Consider the following 17,728-nt stretch of genomic DNA (forward strand, 5'->3'; position numbering starts at 1 on the left):
GATTCACTCTCATTCCATAGATATGAGGAGCAGGAGTAGGCCACTCGGCCCCTCGGGTCTGCTCCGCCATTCAATACGATCATGGATGGTCTGATTGTAACCTCAGCTCCAAATTTCCACCTACTCCCGATAACCGTTCACCACTTTGATTAACAGGAGCATTTCTGCCTCTGCCTTAAAAATGTTCAAAGACTCTTCTTTCACTGCCTTTTCAGGAAGAAAGTTCTAAAGACTCGTTACCATCTGAGAGATCCTCATCTGTATCGAAAATGGGTGACCCCCAAGCAGGATTCTCTGTTTGGGAGAGTCTGTTCTACCGCCGCAGCTGAATTTCACCTGATTTAGCAGGAAGTGAGATTCCCTACGGAATCCAGCGATTGGGTCACCACTTTAAGTGGGTGGCCCAATAGTGAGGTCTCGCACCTGGGCCCTACTCACCCGCCCCCCGCAGTGCAATTCATCACCCCCCACTAAGGATTTCCTGGGTCACAACCCCTCCCCTCCCAGTACAGGGGTGACCCCCCAACCAGAGACCCCCAAAATAAAGAGACCCCCACAGAGATCCCCTAAATTAAGATCCACCCCCCACATCCTATAAATAAAGATACCCCCACAGAGACCCACTAAATAAAGAGACCTCCCCAGAGACCCCCTAAATAAGGAGACCGCCACAGACGTCCCAGAAGAGAGACCCCTGTCTCGAAGCCCCCCAGGTAATCAATACAGAGCCCTGTGGAGCCATTCGGCTTGGGCACAAGCACAAGTGGGGAACTCTAGCTGCTGTTAGGTTCTTGATTAGTTTGGGCTCCAGCACATATTGGACACACTCCCAGACCTGGGTCAGTTTTTCTGGACCTAGACAGTAGGGATTGTTTAACGGGCGGTTGTCTCCCACGTCCACATTATGTAGAAGTAGTGCAGCCTGACTTAGAATCGTAGAATGCCTGCAGTGCAGAAGGAGGGCACTCGGCACCGACCCTTCAAAAGAACATTCTACTCATGTCCACTCACCCATCCATCCCGCCCTATCCCCGTAACCCCATAACCTAACCTGCACATCTTGGAACACCTGGGGGGAATTTATCATGGCTAATCCACCTAACCTGCACATCTTTGGACTGTGGGTTGAAACCGGAGGAAGCCCACGCAGACATGGGGAGAAAGTACAAATTTCACACAGACAGTGACCCAACCCAGAATTGAACCCAGGTCCCTGGCGCTGTGAGGCAGCAGTGCTAACCACTGTGTCGCCATGCTGCCCTTGTTTCTAGACGTCTCTCTACAGGTGCTGTTAAATGCAGTGGGCAGCCATGCCAGGTCTTTGTTCCATATTTAAATGGGTGAATATGGTGTCCCATGTTTCTAGCATTTCACTGACAGGGCTGTTGCATTTTCAATTTGGGCCTGGACTAGGCTTTCCTCTAATTTGTCCTAACTTTCCCTTTCGTCCTTCAGTTCCTCAGCTATCTGACAGGCCACCACCCGCTTGTCCCCTTCCTGACTGTGTTACTACTTTAACACGTTGACATGACACAGCCTCTGTTTTTTCCTAGGGTCTGGGTGTCTCTTTGCTACCTTGTACGGGACACTGAACAGGGCTTTGAAGGATTCACCCTGTATCAGTAGGGGCACCTGGTCATAGTCTCCTGGCTGAAGGTGCTTTGGCACATTTTCTGTTTTCCTTTTAATACCAATTGAGAGGTTATTAAATGCTCCTGAGCCACATCAGAAACTTGAGTCATTCCGGAAACACAGAGAAAAGGAGACCGCTTTCTTCTGTTGTAAAAACCTCTCCCTGATTAAATTCAGGGGACCCCTCACTTGGTGTTCGTAAACAAATTCAAAAGAGCTAAACACAGTGGGTGCACTGGGTGAATCCCTTGTAGAGAACAGCAGAAAACCCAGTCCTTTACGCCAGGCGGCACTCGTGACAATGGGCCAGATTTTCCATTTGGAAGACTACGATCTCCGGTTTGCGCTCGTGCCAGAGCCGGCGCTCCGAGGCGGTTCACTATTCCTTGCCATGCAAATTTATGCATGGTGGGGATTGCAAGGCGTTCCCTCACAAATCCCGCTATCGCGCAGCTGGCCCCTTCCCCCCCCCCCCTGCCCCCTGCAATGCTATTCCACCCCCCAGCCATCACAAAATTTGCTGGATCACCCCCCCCCCCGCCCCCGCAACAGAGTACACCATTTCCCCCACTGAACCCCCACAAGAGAGACCCCCCTTTCCCATAACAGAGACCCCAACCAGAACCTCAATGCTGCCGCCAGTGTGGGACCGTTTTTTTGATGACGCTGGATTGTCTGCCCAATTGCGGATCTTTTGGCATCGGGCAGAGGAGAATCCAACCCAATATGCCCTGATCATTGTTATTAGGGTCTGGTGGTACCATTCTAAAGCTCGTTGCAACCATGGGTGGCACGTTGAGTACTTTAGCTGGGTTCCATCCAGGTGAGCCAAGACTTCCTGGAATATTCTGGAAATTAAATTTGTGCCCTGATCTGACTGCATCTCTGTGGGCAGCCCATACCAGGTGAAGAATTGTGTTAATCCCTCCATTTATTACCTTGGCAAAGAGTTCTCAGGGCCACGGCCCTAGGAATTAGGCAGCCATGTGCATTGTAGTAAGAATATACTGGTCACCTCCTTTTGTTTTTGACAGGGTCCCACACAATTCACTGGAACTTAGCTGAAGGGTACCCCAAAGGCAGCTATGGGAATCATAGGTGCTGGTTTCCTTGCAGGCTGCAGTTTTCCCACAGTCTTGTCAGGTGTGGCAGGTTATGCAGAACCTCACCACACCTTTATGGAGGCGAGGCCAGTAGAAATACAGGTGCGGCAGGCTTGGGTTTTTCACACACTGACATGACCAGCCATCGGGACTTTGTGGGCCAGCCTCAATATTTTCCCTCATCACCACAGCAGCGCCACTATCTGGTGGATCACTGTCCACTCCTCATCTGCAGATCTGGGAGGAGGTCTCCTCTGCCTCGTCAGCACCTCATCTTTAAAATAACAGCACTCCCTGCGCGACACCCTTTGCTTCAGCTTCGTTTTAAGCAGTCTGCTACCTTCTTGTAGCACCTGGTCGTCTTGCTGAAATGCAACCAAGGGGGGAGGTCAGTTCATCACATTCTGAAGGTCTTCTAAACTTCTAAAAACGGTCTTGGATACACAAATGACCAGGTGATCTATCTGCTGCGCCAGTTTGGCCTCCTCTGATGGGGCTTGTTTGACCACAGACACGTTGGATCCTGCAAGACACTATGAGCCCGGGAACAGGGTCTCCTGCTTTTTATCGGCCATGCTGCTCCGTGACGAGCTGCTTTTTGGGTGCAGCGTGGCCATTGGATTGCACCCTATAAGTGTGGGATGGACCGGGGAGAAGCTCTCCAAGGTTATATAGCGGTGTGGATCTCACCCAAAAAGCCAGCGGGAAACACCTCGCCAAACTCATCCAAAATGATACAGAAATGTTTTGGTTGAATTCCGCCCATTATTTCCCAAAGATTTTCATATGTGGCCGTGTCCTTAAGCCTCATATCCACCAATCAAATGCGAGCTGCTTAAGCCTTTCAGATTCAATGTACGTCCGGTCTTGCCATTTTCAGAGGGCACAGAATTTCTGATGGCATGCCTCCTGCGCCAGTTTATACATACTTAAAATGGCCTTCTTTGCTACTTCATAATCCGCTGCACTCTCATTAGGCAACAGGGAGTAAATTTTGTGAGCCTTGCATGATGGCACGCCCCACAATAGAAGAGTCCAGGTTTATACTGGCCACTTTTCTTGCTGAGCTACTCTCTCAGAGTACTTTCTCATCAAACTTGTGTATTAAATAGGCTAATGTAAATAACCAGCACTTAGATTTGAGCTAGGGGTGCCTTCAGTGGTCACAGAGGACTTGTCCCTATGCAATTCGAGCATTCTCATCTCCCTTTGGAAAGCATTCTCTCTCTCTCCCTTTCTCTCTCTCTTTGGAATTCTAGCTGTAACCTTTTCTATCCTAGCTGCAATTTTGCTAAAGGTCAGCTGACATTTGCAAAATCTCCAGATTCGCAATCCACTGCTCTGGTGGTGAATTTTAAAAGGTCAGGTTTCCTGGTTTCTGGGTGAAACTCTAACTTCAACTCTTTAACTCCTCAAGGAACAGGAACTTTAAATACTCAGAAGTAATTTCCATCTGTTCTAGAAAGGTACTGACTTTGAATGTGGACATTTTTGCACTTTAATGTTGTAAGCCCCTAGAAAGTTTGTTAATAGTTTTTGAAAATTGTCCCTCGGGAAGAATTTATATTCCCCATTCCAATTCTCTTGTAAGTCTGTGGGATCTATCCAGGATTAGCCTCAAAGTTTCTGTTACGAGCTCGTGAGGAGGGGTAAAATGACTACCCCAGTCTACCATTCCAGACCCGGCCATAATAAGGTTTTCTTCGGTTGAACAAAGAACAAGATACGTTTATTGAAACCACTTCCCAAATTTAAAATAAGTTAAATTACAGTGACTATTCATACGTCACACACATTCTCCGGGTACACACACACTACTAAAGATGGTGGAATAAGAAGATAGTTTAGGGAGTTCTACACTTCATGAAGAAGATAAAACAAAGGAGTATATGGATAGCTGATTTTTGTGGTCTTAACTTGATGATTCCACATTGTGACCATTTTGTTCAGTTATCTTCCTGGACATAGCTGCATGGAGCAGATTTGCACATTTAATTCAGAAATATCACAGTTTAGTACATTTCTATTCTCAGAATGATTATTTTGCAAATCAGCACACAATACTCTCAAGAGCGAGAGAAAACAGTTCTTTGCCACTTGTTTTAGTATGCCAGTCTGGTCTCTCATCTCACCTGCGTGGTAACACAATCCCTTAAAATACCCCGCAGGCTGCATGTCCCATTTGATCAATGAATTTCTGCTGCTGTGGTTGTTTTTTTTTTTAGAAAATTATTGCTGTCTCATCTCAGAAACTTTTGAGAAGTTTGAGGATAATGTAAAATCAACAGGAGATGTGCTGCGGGATTCGCCAGTCTGCCAGCCATGTGTTCCTCGGTGGCACGTCCTCACCATCTGCGGGATTTTCCGTTCCAGCCACCTGACAATGGGATTTCCCATTGTGGCACCTCATGCCGCCGGGAAACCTGCGGGCATGGGTGCGCTACCGGCAGAACGGAGAATCACGCCGACGGAGAACCCCGCCCTTGATCGTTCGCTCTGCCCAGTAGATTAAGTGTCTGTTTTGTTTCATCCCATCTGGTGGAATGCAAACTTGTATATTATAACCGTCTGGCAATCCTCTACTGTCTTAAAAGCATTTAAGTTTATTTTTAAAATGCAGCCAGAAAGAGAGAACTTGGAAATGGGTTATCTTTTTTTAAAAAGCACATCCTCGTAACAGTATCTACCTCTTTGATCGGTCATCCAACTTAACGTTCCCACAAGTGGCTTAGTATCATATTTTGTTTAATGGTGCCCTGAGAAGTGCCTTGGCACATTTTATAATGTTAAAGGTGCTACATGAATACAAGTCATTATTATTTCCATATCATAGAATTTACAGTGTAGAAGGAGGCCATTCGGCCCATCAAGTCTGCACCAGCTCTTGGAAAGAGCACCCTACCCAAGATCCACACCTCCACCCTATCCCCATAACCCAGTAACCCCACCCAACACTAAGGGCAATTTTGGACACTAAGGCAATTTATCATGGCCAATCCACCTAACCTGCACATCTTTGGACTGTGGGAGGAAACCGGAGCACCCGGAGGAAACCCACGCACACACGGGGAGAACGTGCAGACTCCACACAGACAGTGAACTAAGCCGGAATCGAACCTGGGACCCTGGAGCTGTGAAGCAGTTGTGCTATCCACAATGCTACTGTGCTACCGTGATATATATCATATATCAAAGAATTTATAGGACAGATTTGGGTATATCAGGTTTTTCTTTGGGTCAGAAGGCGGTTGGTTGAATTACTACTTGAGGAACTGGAGCACCTAGTCCAGCTAACACTTTAGTGCAGTACTGAGAGAATGTTGCAGTGTCAGAGGTGGTTCTTTCAGATGTCTGCCCTCTCAGGTGAATGTAAAAGATTTCACAGCAATATTCAAAAATGGTGTAGGGGAAGTTTTCCTGGGTGCCCTGACCAGCATTTATTCCTCAACCAACATTGTCAAAAACAGACTGAATGGATGGGAGAAGGGTGAGGAATCAAAGAACAAAATGGCAGGGGGGGGGGGGGGGGGGGTGGTGGTTGGGGGTGATGGGGTCTAATGAATAACAAAGGATGCCTGAGCTTTCCTTGTGGGATCCATTCACTCTTCCTGGTCCAATAAAGTCTTTTCTTTGTATCGGACTTGCACGGAGGGCCACTTCAAATTGTCCATCAGTTTTTAGCCTGACGGAAGACCACAGCTGCTGACCCCTTCGGCCTTGCTGAAAATGCCATTGTTGGTGTAATAAGACCCTGAGGTACATAAATAGGTCTGTATCCAGCTATAGGTGGTGGGTGGTGCCTCATCCATCTGGAGTACCCGGCTGGTGAATATTGAAAAGATGGGAAAGGTTCAAGTTCCAAATGGCAAGAAAACTGCTCATTTTTAATTGCTCCCTCTTTCTTGGCTTTTGCTGGGTTGGTAGGAGTTAAAGTTGAACTCAATACTGCGAATTTTGCCGAGTGACTGGGTTTGTAGATAATTACGAGAGCCAATTGTCAGTCAGGGCAATATTAGACTTGATCACAGTGTCCGTACCTGAGTTTGGCAGTTATTCTGGTCGAGTTAGATGAAGCATGTTGCAGTCCTATTGTACGTAGGAGCTGCAGTCCTTTGGCAGCCCACCAAGAAACAGGTTCAGATTTCAGAGCGTTTCACTCAATCATTGGAAATGTCTAATTTGTATCCATGGGAAAGACTCAGGAGATGATGTTCAGTATGACAGCTGATGTGTATTTTGACTGTCATGCCGTATCTTCCGTTAGTAGGGATAGTTTTGGCAAGGCCAGTAAATATGGAGGATTATACCCACTCTACTAAAACCTCTGTGACCCTGAATTCATAGAATCATAGAATTTACAGTGCAGAAGGAGGCCGTTTGGCCCATCAAGTCTGCACCGGCTCTTGGAAAGAGCACCCTACCCAAGCCCACGCCTCCACTCCAGCCCCATAACCCAGTAACCCTACCCAACACTAAGGGCAATTTTGGACACTAAGGGCAATTTAGCATAGCCAATCCACCTAACCTGCACATCTTTCGACTGTGGGAGGAAACCAGAGCACCCGGAGGAAACCCACGCACACACGAGGAGAATGTGCAGACTCCGCACAGACAGTGACCCAAGCCGGGAATCGAACCTGGGACCCTGGAGCTGTGCACTAACCACTATGCTACTGTGCTGCCCATTTTAAAAATTCTGCCCAGGTAGGCAGGTAGGTAGGGGGATGGTGCATATTAGACGTGCGGTGTCTGCACCTTCCTCCTGTGTCTGCGTGGGTTTCCTCCGGGTGCTCTGGTTTCCTCCCACAAGTCCCGAAAGGCGTGCATGTTAGGTGAATTGGACATTCTGAATTCTCCCTCCGTGTACCCGAACAGGCGCCATAGTGTGGCGACTATGGGGTTCTCACAGTAACTTCATTGCAGTGTTAATGTAAGCCTACTTGTGACAATAATAAAGATGATTTATTATTTATTTATTAAACGAGAAGACATTGAAAGTGTGTTATACATTAAAAAATGGCAAGTTAGAATAGGAAGTTAGTGATTTCAAGGACGGATAACAATATTTGATTGCTGAACTTCGCAGCCCATTCTGAATAATTCTGAATGAATTGCACTCAATATTCTGCTTATAGATTGCAAAGTAGATGGGATGAGTAAATAACTCATATTTTTGATTTAAACAGAAAGAAACTCCATCAAAACAACACAAGGAATTTTCTCAAGAATTAGCAGCACTTCACGGAGATGGTGGTAAGAAACTGCCAGTAATTTAACTTGGGTCTGCATTGCTGTAATATGGAGGGATAATTTTAAACGTAAGAGCGTAAGAAATAGAGCTGGGGTAGGCCATTTGGCTGTTTAAGTATGCTCTGCCTTCAGCAAGATCATGGGCGATTTCCTACTTCAACTTTGCCACCCAGTACTCTTTGCATGTCCCTTAATTCCTTTAGTACCCAAAAATCTAACAACATCTGTCCTGAATATAATTGAATATAACAGATGGGCTGTGTTGCCGCCTTCTGATCATGAAAAATCTATGTTTTAAAATTTATTGATAAGGCACCACCAGTAATTTATGTAGATTTGAGGGTAATTTGCTGAGATTCTTTCAAATGGTTTTCTGATAATAACCTTGTGCTTTGTTCCACCTTCCAATTTCTGCTTAAAATTGATTCAATTATAGTATTTCCAAGAGATTTTGATGTTGTATATTGTAAAAATATTACCTGCGGAGATGGAATGGGGCTGGTCCGCATTGGATGGAACTGGCTTTCAATTGTTGCATTTCATTTGCTCATCCCAGTACTGTTGGTTTACGATTTAACTACGACATATTATATCATAATGGATTTGTCCCCTCCAAATTATTTTGAATTAGGTTACCTCCCACACTCATGGATGATACAAAACTGGCAGCACTCCATCCTACAAACTTCATCCACTCGTGCCTCTCCGCATTCACCCATAGTCTTGGATTACAAATGTTTTCTCTGTAATTATGGATTGCACGGCGTAGGACATTTACATCACACAAATGCTAGGCAACAACCTTGTCCAATAAGAAATAATCTAACCATCTTGACATTTAATAGCATTCGCATCACTGAATGCCGCACTATTAATATCCTGCGGGTTACCATTAACCAGAACTGGACTAGCCATATGAGCAGGTCAGAGACTGGGAATTCTGTGGTGAATAACTCACGTCCTGACTCCCTTAAGCCTGTCAACTATCTACAAGGCATAAGTCAGGAGTCTAATGGAATACTCTCCATTTGCCTGGATGAGTGCAGTTCCAATAACACTCAAGAAGCTTGACACCATCCAGGATAAAGCAGTCCATTTGATTGGCCTATCCACCACCTTAAACATTCCTTTGCTCCACACCAGTGTCCAGTGGCAGCAGTGTGTACCATATGGAAGATGTACTGCAGCAACTCACAAATGTTCCCTTGAAAGCACCTTTCAAACCTGCGACCTCTGCCACCGAGAAGAACAAGGGCAGCAAATGCATGGGAACACCACCACCTGTAAGTTCCATCCAATTCACACGCAATCCTGACTTAGAACTATATCACTGTTCCCTCACTGTCGCTGGGACAAAAACATGGAACTCCATTCTCAACTCCCTTCCATACTTTGGGTGTTCCTACACCGGATGGACTGCAGCGGTTCAACAATGCCTCGCCCCACCACCTTCTCAAACGCAATTAGGCATGGGCAACTATGTCAAAAATGCTCTCATTTTATGAACGTGCCCCCCCCCCCACCCTCCCCCCGGCGATTCGCGGCCCGGATGGGCCGAGCGGCCACACAAAAACAACCGAGTCCCGCCGGCGCCGTTCACACCTGATCCTATTTGGCGGCATCTCGGCGTGGATGCATCCGGGGGTGGCCTGGTGGGGGGGGGGGGGGGTCTGACCCCGGGGGACCTCCCTTGTGGCCTGGCCCACGATGGGGGCCTACCAATCGGCGGGCTGGCCTCTCAGGCTGGGGGCCTCTTTTGTTCCGCACCAGCCCCTGTAACCCTACCCCATGTTGCGTTGGGGCCGGCACGGAGAAGGGAGCCACTGCACTGCGGCGCCCATCAGACGCCGGGATCGGCAGCTGGAGCAGTGTGGGTCATTCCAGTGCCGTGCTGACCCCCTGTAGTGGCCAGAATTGCTGATCCTGAGGTTATGTTGACGCCGTTGAGAAACACAACGGAGTTTACGACGGCGTCAACACTTAGCCTCAGGATCACAGAATCCCGCCCTAGGTATTCCTTGTTCTAGTAACAGGGGCTCTGGCCATTCCATCTTACAGTCTAAGAGCCCTGATCAACCATTGTTACAGTACAGGAGTACAATGTGGCAGCTGTAATTCAATCATTTTGTGAAGATGGATTATCTATTTGTACAAAATGACAAATAAAGCGATAGCATAGAAAAAAGAACATCTGATATTTTCAGTGGAATAATTATTGACAGATAAACCAAGCGGGTGAGCTTGACGGTGAGTCATTCACTGACCTAGTTGAACTGAAATGTTTAATGGTTAAACGACTGCAGAAACAAGTGATTCTTCGATACAGGAGGATAACACTGAGCCTGTAGTCACACACATGCAAAGAGAAATTTCATATTTCATGTAGCATTGTAATTTATTTATTTTTTCCTTCCTACCACAGAGGACAGGTAAACCTCACTAAATTCATAGGAGGTGTAAATTACACTAATTTAATGTTTTCAGTTATTACCTCCTATAGCGGCCATTTTCAACAAATTGGCAAAATGGCCATGGAATGATCTGGGGCGACCAGCTTGCGGGTACTTTTAAATGTGCACCTGAATGAACATCAGAAAAAAAACATGGCTGTCATGACATGAGGCATGGCGTGACATGAAATGGTGTGAGATTCATCACAGGAATGAATGTTCAGAGATTTGATAGTAAGTGGTATCAAGTAGAATAAATGGATGGACACCAGTTTGAATATTTGAAAGTGATACTGAAGGTAATCTTGACAGGTTTTGATAGTGAGAGGAGAGTGAAGCATAGCAGGTTGGGATGGAAAATGTTCACCACACCACTCGGCCTGTCAGCCAGGATGGCGTTGGTGGTCGCTGTGGTGTAGGTCACTCTCGCCAAGACTCAGTAAGTGCATGGATACCAGCAAGGTGAGAAAATGTAGACGAGGTGTGCGCCAGCAGGGAAAGATAATCAACTCTGACGGAACTATCATCTCAGGAAGGTACTTGTTTGTCAAACCCAGCATATGTTTTTGAAATTATATGGCTATGCTTTGTGGTAAAACTGCTTCAGGATTTAAGTAGTCTGTACTATTGTGTGGCCGAGTGCAAATTGTGTGCGTGCATCTTTGGGCTCATTCCATTGATTGGCTGCTGTTATACCAATTGTCAAGTAGAATCATAACTACTCATAAACTCACCACAGAAAATGAAGACTATTATTAATTAATAATGTGATTATCCTTTTCACAGCATTGTTAATTACTGCTAAATAAGTGCTACGGCCCAGGTATTGAACAATTAAAAGTGTAGGCTGGAATGTTACCAGACTGCTGTGGGTAAGGGCCTCGGTTCGAAACCAGGCCGAAATATTGTAGCACTGTCAGGATCAAATGCAGATACTAAGCCCATGTGACCAGGCAGCCATTTCAGAAGCCGCTGCCACTGAGACCAATGTCACATTAAGGGTGGCAGTCCACTTCTCTAAACAAATGGTGATGCTCGATCAATAACTCCTGAGACGAGATTGGAGACAATTGAAGGATTTATTGCACTAGATGTTTCCCCCAGCAGCGCAGGTACAGAATGCAGCTGCTGGGGAGACTCAGGCTCTTATACTCCACCTTACTGGGCGGAACCAGTAGGCAGGCTTCACCAATGAAAATAGCAGTCTCAGGTACTTCCCACACCAATGGTCTTACAGCATTATTCAGGGTACCGTAATACCCCTAATACCGACTACCACATTCACCCTCTGTTTAAAAAAAGGAGTCTGGCGAGGGTTGTAGTCTTGCGTGATACAGTCGTAGAGGTGTAGGTTATGGTGGTACCCGGTATACATTAGCACAGTGTTTTGCCTCGTTACATGTCGCAACTATTTACAATAACTATTTACAGTCACAGTGAAACAATTAATCGATCGGGGGCCCTGGTCGTCCTCTGCGATTGTCGTAGCTTCGGCGGTGATGCAGGCGGCGGCTCGGGCATCCGTGGCTCCGGAAGCGTGGCTTCGGCTTCTTCAGCAGCTTCATCACCCCTAGATGGCATCAGTGGAAGGACCGATCCACCCAGGAAGGGGGCGGCTGTGGGGTGCGCCAGTGGGAGGGAGGATGGGGTCGGTAGTGGAGGTGTGGGAGGCGATCCAGTGGGCGCCAGGTCCCATTGGGAGACCGTATCCCGTCGGCCGTTGGGGTACGCCACGTAGGCGCATTGAGGGTTAGCGTGCAGGAGGTGGACCCTCTCGACCAATGGGTCCGACTTGTGCGCCCGCACGTGTTTGCGGAGCAGGATGGGTCCAGGAGCTGCCAGCCAGGTTGGGAGCGAGGTCCCGGAGGAGGACTTCCTAGGGAAGACAAGGAGACGTTCATGAGGGGTTTGGTTGGTCGTGGTACACAGTAGTGATCGGATGGAGTGGCGAGCATCCGGGTGGACCTCCTGCCAGCGGGAGACTGGGAGATTCCTGGACCGTAGGGCCAGTAGGACGGTCTTCCAGGCCATTCCGTTCTCCCTCTCCATCTGCCCGTTTCCCCGGGGGTTGTAACTGGTCGTCCTGCTCGAGGCAATGCCCTTGCTGAGCAGGAATTGATGCAGTTCGTCGCTCATGAAGGAGGACCCCCTATCGCTGTGTATGTAGGCGGGGAAACCAAACAGCGTGAAGATACTGTGGAGGGATTTTATGACGGTGGCTGCGGTCATGTCAGGGCAGGGGATGGCGAATGGGAACCGGCAATACTCGTCAATCACGTTCAGGAAGAACGTGTTGCGGTCGGTGGAGGGGAGGGGCCCTTTGAGGTCCATACTGAGACGTTCAAAGGGACGGGAAGCCTTTATCAGGTGCACTTTCTCTGGCCTGTAGAAGTGCGGCTTGCACTCCGCGCAGATATGGCAAATCCTGGCGGTGGCCCTGACCTCCTCGATGGAGTAGGGCAGGTTTCGGGTCTTAATGAAATGGAAAAAGCGAGTGGCCCCCGGGTGGCAGAGGTCCTCGTGGCGGGCCCGGAGGCGGTCCACTTGTGCGTTGGCACATGTGCCGCTAGATAGGGCATCAGGAAGCTCGTTTAGCTTCCTGGGACGATACAATATCTCATCGTTGTAGGTGGAGAGCTCGATCCTCTACGGTAAGATTTTATCTTTCTTTATCTTGCCCCGCTGTGCATTATCGAGCATGAAAGCAACCGACCGTTGGTCAGTGAGGAGAGTGAATCTCCTGCCGGCCCGGTAATGCCTCCAGTGCCGCACAGCTTCTAATATGGCCTGGGCCTCCTTTTCAACTGAGGAGGGGTGGATTTCTGAAGCGTGGAGGGTACGTGAGAAGAAGGCCATGGGTCTGCCTGCTTGGTTGAGGGTAGCCACCAGGGATACATCGGACGCATCGCTCTCGACTTGGAAGGGGAGGGATTCGTCGATTGCGTGCATCGTGGCCTTTGGGATGTCCGCTTTGATGCGGCTGAAGGCCTGGCGAGCCTCTGCCGACAGGGGAAAAACTGTGGATTGAATTAGTGGGCGGGCCTTGTCCGCATACAAAGAACAAAGAACAAAGAACAAAGAAATGTACAGCACAGGAACAGGCCCTTCGGCCCTCCAAGCCCGTGCCGACCATACTGCCCGACTAAACTACAATCTTCTACACTTCCTGGGTCCGTATCCTTCTATTCCCATCCTATTCATATATTTGTCAAGATGCCCCTTAAATGTCCCTATCGTCCCTGCCTCCACTACCTCCTCCGGTAGTGAGTTCCAGGCACCCACTACCCTCTGCGTAAAAAACTTGCCTCGTACATCTACTCTAAACTTTGCCCCTCTCACCTTAAACCTATGCCCCCTAGTAATTGACCCCTCTACCCTGGGGAAAAGCCTCTGACTATCCACTCTGTCTATGCCCCTCATAATTTTGTATACATAGTTGGGAACCCACTGGGCATAATATGAAAAAAATCCCAGGCAGTGTTTCAGGGCCTTGGAACAGTGGGGGAGGGGGAACTCAATGAGGGGGCGCATGCATTCGGAATGTGGGCCTATAACTCCATCATGCACTACGTAGCCGAGGATGGCTAGGCGGTAGGTGCTGAACACGCATTTGTCCTTGTTATATGTCAGATTAAGGATTTTTGCGGTATGAAGGAATTTTCGGAGGTTGGTGTCATGGTCCTGCTGGTCGTGGCCGCAGATGGTGACGTTATCGAGGTACGGAAACGTGGCCCGCAAACCGTACCGGTCAACCATTCGGTCCATCTCCCGCTGGAAGACCGAGACTCCATTTGTGTCACCGAAGGGACCCCTTAGGAAGTGGTAGAGCCGTCCATCTGCTTCGAATGCAGTGTATTTGCGGTCGCTAGGGCGGATGGGGAGCTGGTGGTAGGCGGATTATAGATCCACCGTGGAAAAGACCTTGTATTGTGCAATCTGATTGACCAGATCAGATATGCGGGGAGAGGGTACGCATCGAGCTGCGTGTACCTGTTGATGGTCTGACTATATTCGATGACCATCCTATGCTTCTCCCCGGTCTTTACAACCAGTACTTGAACTCTCCAGGGACTGTTGCTAGTCTCAATAATACCTTCCTTCAGTAACCGCTGGACATCCGACCTAATGAAGGTCCGGTCCTGGGCACTGTACCGTCTGCTCCTGGTGGCGACAGGTTTGCAATCCGGGGTGAGGTTCGCAAACAGGGAAGGCGGATCGACTTTGAGGGTCGCGAGGCTGCAGACAGTGAGGGGGGGTATAGGGCCGCCGAATTTAAAAGTTAAACTCTGGAGGTTACATTGGAAGTCTAACCCTAGGAGATTGGCAGCGCAGAGGTGAGGAAGGATGTAGAGCCAGTAATTTTTAAACTCCCTTCCCTGGACCGTGAGGTTCGCTATGCAGAACCCTTTGATCTCTATCAAGTGAGACCTGGAGGCCAGGGAGATTTTTTGGTTGACTGGGTGGATGGGAAGAGAACAGCGCCTTACCGTATTGGGGTGTATGAAGCTCTCTGTGCTCCCAGAGTCGATCAGGCAGGATGTTTTATGCCCGTTGATGAGCACGGTCATCGTCGCAGTCGAGCGTGTTCGGGGCCGAGGCTGGTCCAGGGTCACCGAGGCAAGTCGTGGCAAAATTTGGATGTTTTCCTCGGGCGGTGTTTGGTCATCCGAGTCGGGGTCCTGAGAGTCCAGCCAAGATGGCGGCGCCCACTGGTCGCACATGGCTGGAGGTGTACAAGATGGCGGCATCCATCCGTCGCACGTGGTCCCCGGGGGGCAAGATGGAAATGCCCGGAGGCCGCACGCGGCCCTGGAGAAGGAAGATGGCGGCGCCCGCTGGCCGCACACGGCTCGTGGAGAGAGTTGTGGTGGCGGTCCCGGTTCACCCCCGGAGACCGCGGCGACCGCCCTTGCCTGACATACTGTCATGAAATGGTCCTTTTTGCCGCACCCTTCGCAGATGGATGAGCGGGCCGGGCAGCGCTGCCGGGGGTGCTTGACTTGCCTGCAAAAATAGCAGCGGGGCCCCCCAGGGTTGCCTGGCAGTCTCGCAGCGCAAGCTTGTGGTGGGTTGGGGGATGCATCGGAGTCGGTCGCGGGGGCGTTCCACGCTGTCCAGGGGGCTGCCCCGCGGTCAGGGACGTAAGCGCAGGCGTTTTGGGAGGCCACATCCAGGGAGCTAGCTAGGGCCCGTGCCTCCTTGAGGCCTAGTGTCTCTTTCTTCAGCAACCGCTGGCGGATTTGGGAGGACAGCATACCTGCAACAAAAGCGTCCCGGATCAAAAGTTCTGTGTGGTCGCTGGCCGAAACTTGTCAGTCACAGTTCCTCCCTAACACCAGGAGCGCACGGTCGAACTCCTCCAGCGATTCCCCGGGGATTTGTCGCCTCGTCGCTAGCAGATGTCGGGTGTTGACCTGGTTTACAGGGCGAATATAGTGTCCTTTCAGCAGGGTCATTGCGGCCTCGAAATCGTCCGCATGCTCGATGAGGGTGTAGATTTCTGGGCTCACCCTCGAGTGGAGAACTTGCATTTTCTGGTCCTCCGTAGGTTCAGTCGTGGCCTTCCTGAGGTACCCTTTGAAGCACGCCAGCCAGTGTTTGAAGGTTGCCGCTGAGTTTGCCGCGTGGGGGCTGAGTTGCAGACACTCCGGCTTGTTTCGGAGCTCCATTCTTTAAAATCTAGTGCAATAAATTGATGCTCGATCAATAACTCCTGAGACGCGATTGGAGACAATTGAAGGCTTTATTGCACTAGATGTTTCCCCCAGCAGCGCAGGTACAGAATGCAGCTGCTGGGGAGACTCAGGCCCTTATACTCCGCCTTACTGGGCGGAACCAGCAGGCAGGCTTCACCAATGCAGTCTCAGGTACCTCCCACATCAATGGTCTTACAGCATTATTCACGGTACCGTAATACCCCTAATACCGACTACCACAATTAAATCAGAGGGTTGGCAGCTCTACAGCCGTGATAAAGTCAGAGGCTGATGCCTCTGGTGAAGGAAATTTCTCCTCTGTCTAAGGCGTTCTTGAAGAATCATCAGAAAAGTAGTCCATTTCCGGGCCAGGCAGGTGGGCCCTCGCAATTAGAGGGGTGAACCCACCAGCGGCAGTACTGGGGCCACAGTGGTCTCCATTGCCATTGGTGGGTCCCTCCATGGGCCATGGAGCCTTGGGATGGAAGACCAAGCCCAGAAAACCTTTGGGAGGCCGACTCAATGAAGTTAACAGACTCACCACCCAGTAGGGGTCTGTTCCATTGTTGTTAAAATCCAGGCAATGTCATAAAATGGCCATCTGTCTCCCCCTAGCATTGCCATTCCTGCCTTTGGTAACATGCCATTGAGTTGAGAGCACATCAGGCTTCCCTCCAAGTGCCCTCCATTTTACCAGCTCTCCCACCTATGAGAAATTCTCCAGAAGACTCCTGGCCATTGGAGTCTCTTTTCTTCAAGTAGTGAATGTTTAGAGAGTTCTCAAATCACATCCAGTGCCGGTGGAGATCCAGGTGTGTAGGCTATATGTCCCGACTGGTGAATCGTATCAAATAGCACATCCCTTCAGCTGTTCCCACCAGGAAAAGTACTGATCGTACTCAACCAACTGGGCTTGCAAAACTCAGAACATAGTGTCCAACATTAGATGTGATTCTGTGATTGGACAACATTTATTAAACAATCTGGATTGTGCTAAGAATGACACTAACAACCAATTTATGATCATCATTTGTAACTTGCAGTGTGGTTCACTTAAGCGTGCTCAAAGCAGGTTATACTTACAGTCAGGGCCCAGATTTTTGCAAACAGCAAGAACATGTCCACCATTGCTACTTTTGCAACTAAACAAAAACTTGGGGGACAGCCATACCCTGTCAGCAATGCCTTGACCAATCAGAGTCAGCTTGCCAGGTTTGAATTTAAACAAGGGCTTGTCAGTTAACTGTTCCCTGGTGCATTTTCCATGCCATTATCTCCACCAATCAGAGCCTAGTTGCCAACCAATCAACACTCTCTTCTCATGCACATAAATTGCTGCTCCATTTGAGATTTCTGTCTATCCTGATGAATGCAAGGCGAAAAGGTTTCGCCGCATGTCTCTTTTTCCAGCAATACTCAATATTTAGTGTGTAAGAAAGGTATCAACACTGCACCTAGAGTACTTTGAATTAAGTACAGAGGTTATAGGGATTAAATTGCTCTATGGCCAATTCAATGTAAATCAGCCAATACTTGTACAGGAATTGACATTTAATACAAAAATTACTCATACCACCACAAGTAGAAAAATCATTAA

General features: G+C 48.8%; 1 protein-coding gene across 1 annotated transcript in view; it reads left to right on the forward strand.

Moving 5' to 3' along the window:
- The first annotated feature begins 6,785 nt into the window (after positions 1–6,785).
- The window catches only part of LOC140427097 (microtubule-associated tumor suppressor 1 homolog), a 34,939-nt gene continuing 23,996 nt past the window's right edge, over positions 6,786–17,728 (forward strand). Inside the window, exons 1-2 of the mRNA XM_072512612.1 lie at positions 6,786–6,869; positions 7,922–7,988. Coding sequence (XP_072368713.1) covers positions 6,804–6,869; positions 7,922–7,988 — 133 coding nt within the window. The 5' untranslated portion in view covers positions 6,786–6,803. The remainder of the gene's footprint in view (positions 6,870–7,921; positions 7,989–17,728) is intronic.

The sequence above is a fragment of the Scyliorhinus torazame genome, chromosome 7, assembly GCF_047496885.1.
Source record: "Scyliorhinus torazame isolate Kashiwa2021f chromosome 7, sScyTor2.1, whole genome shotgun sequence".
NCBI lineage: Eukaryota > Metazoa > Chordata > Chondrichthyes > Carcharhiniformes > Scyliorhinidae > Scyliorhinus > Scyliorhinus torazame.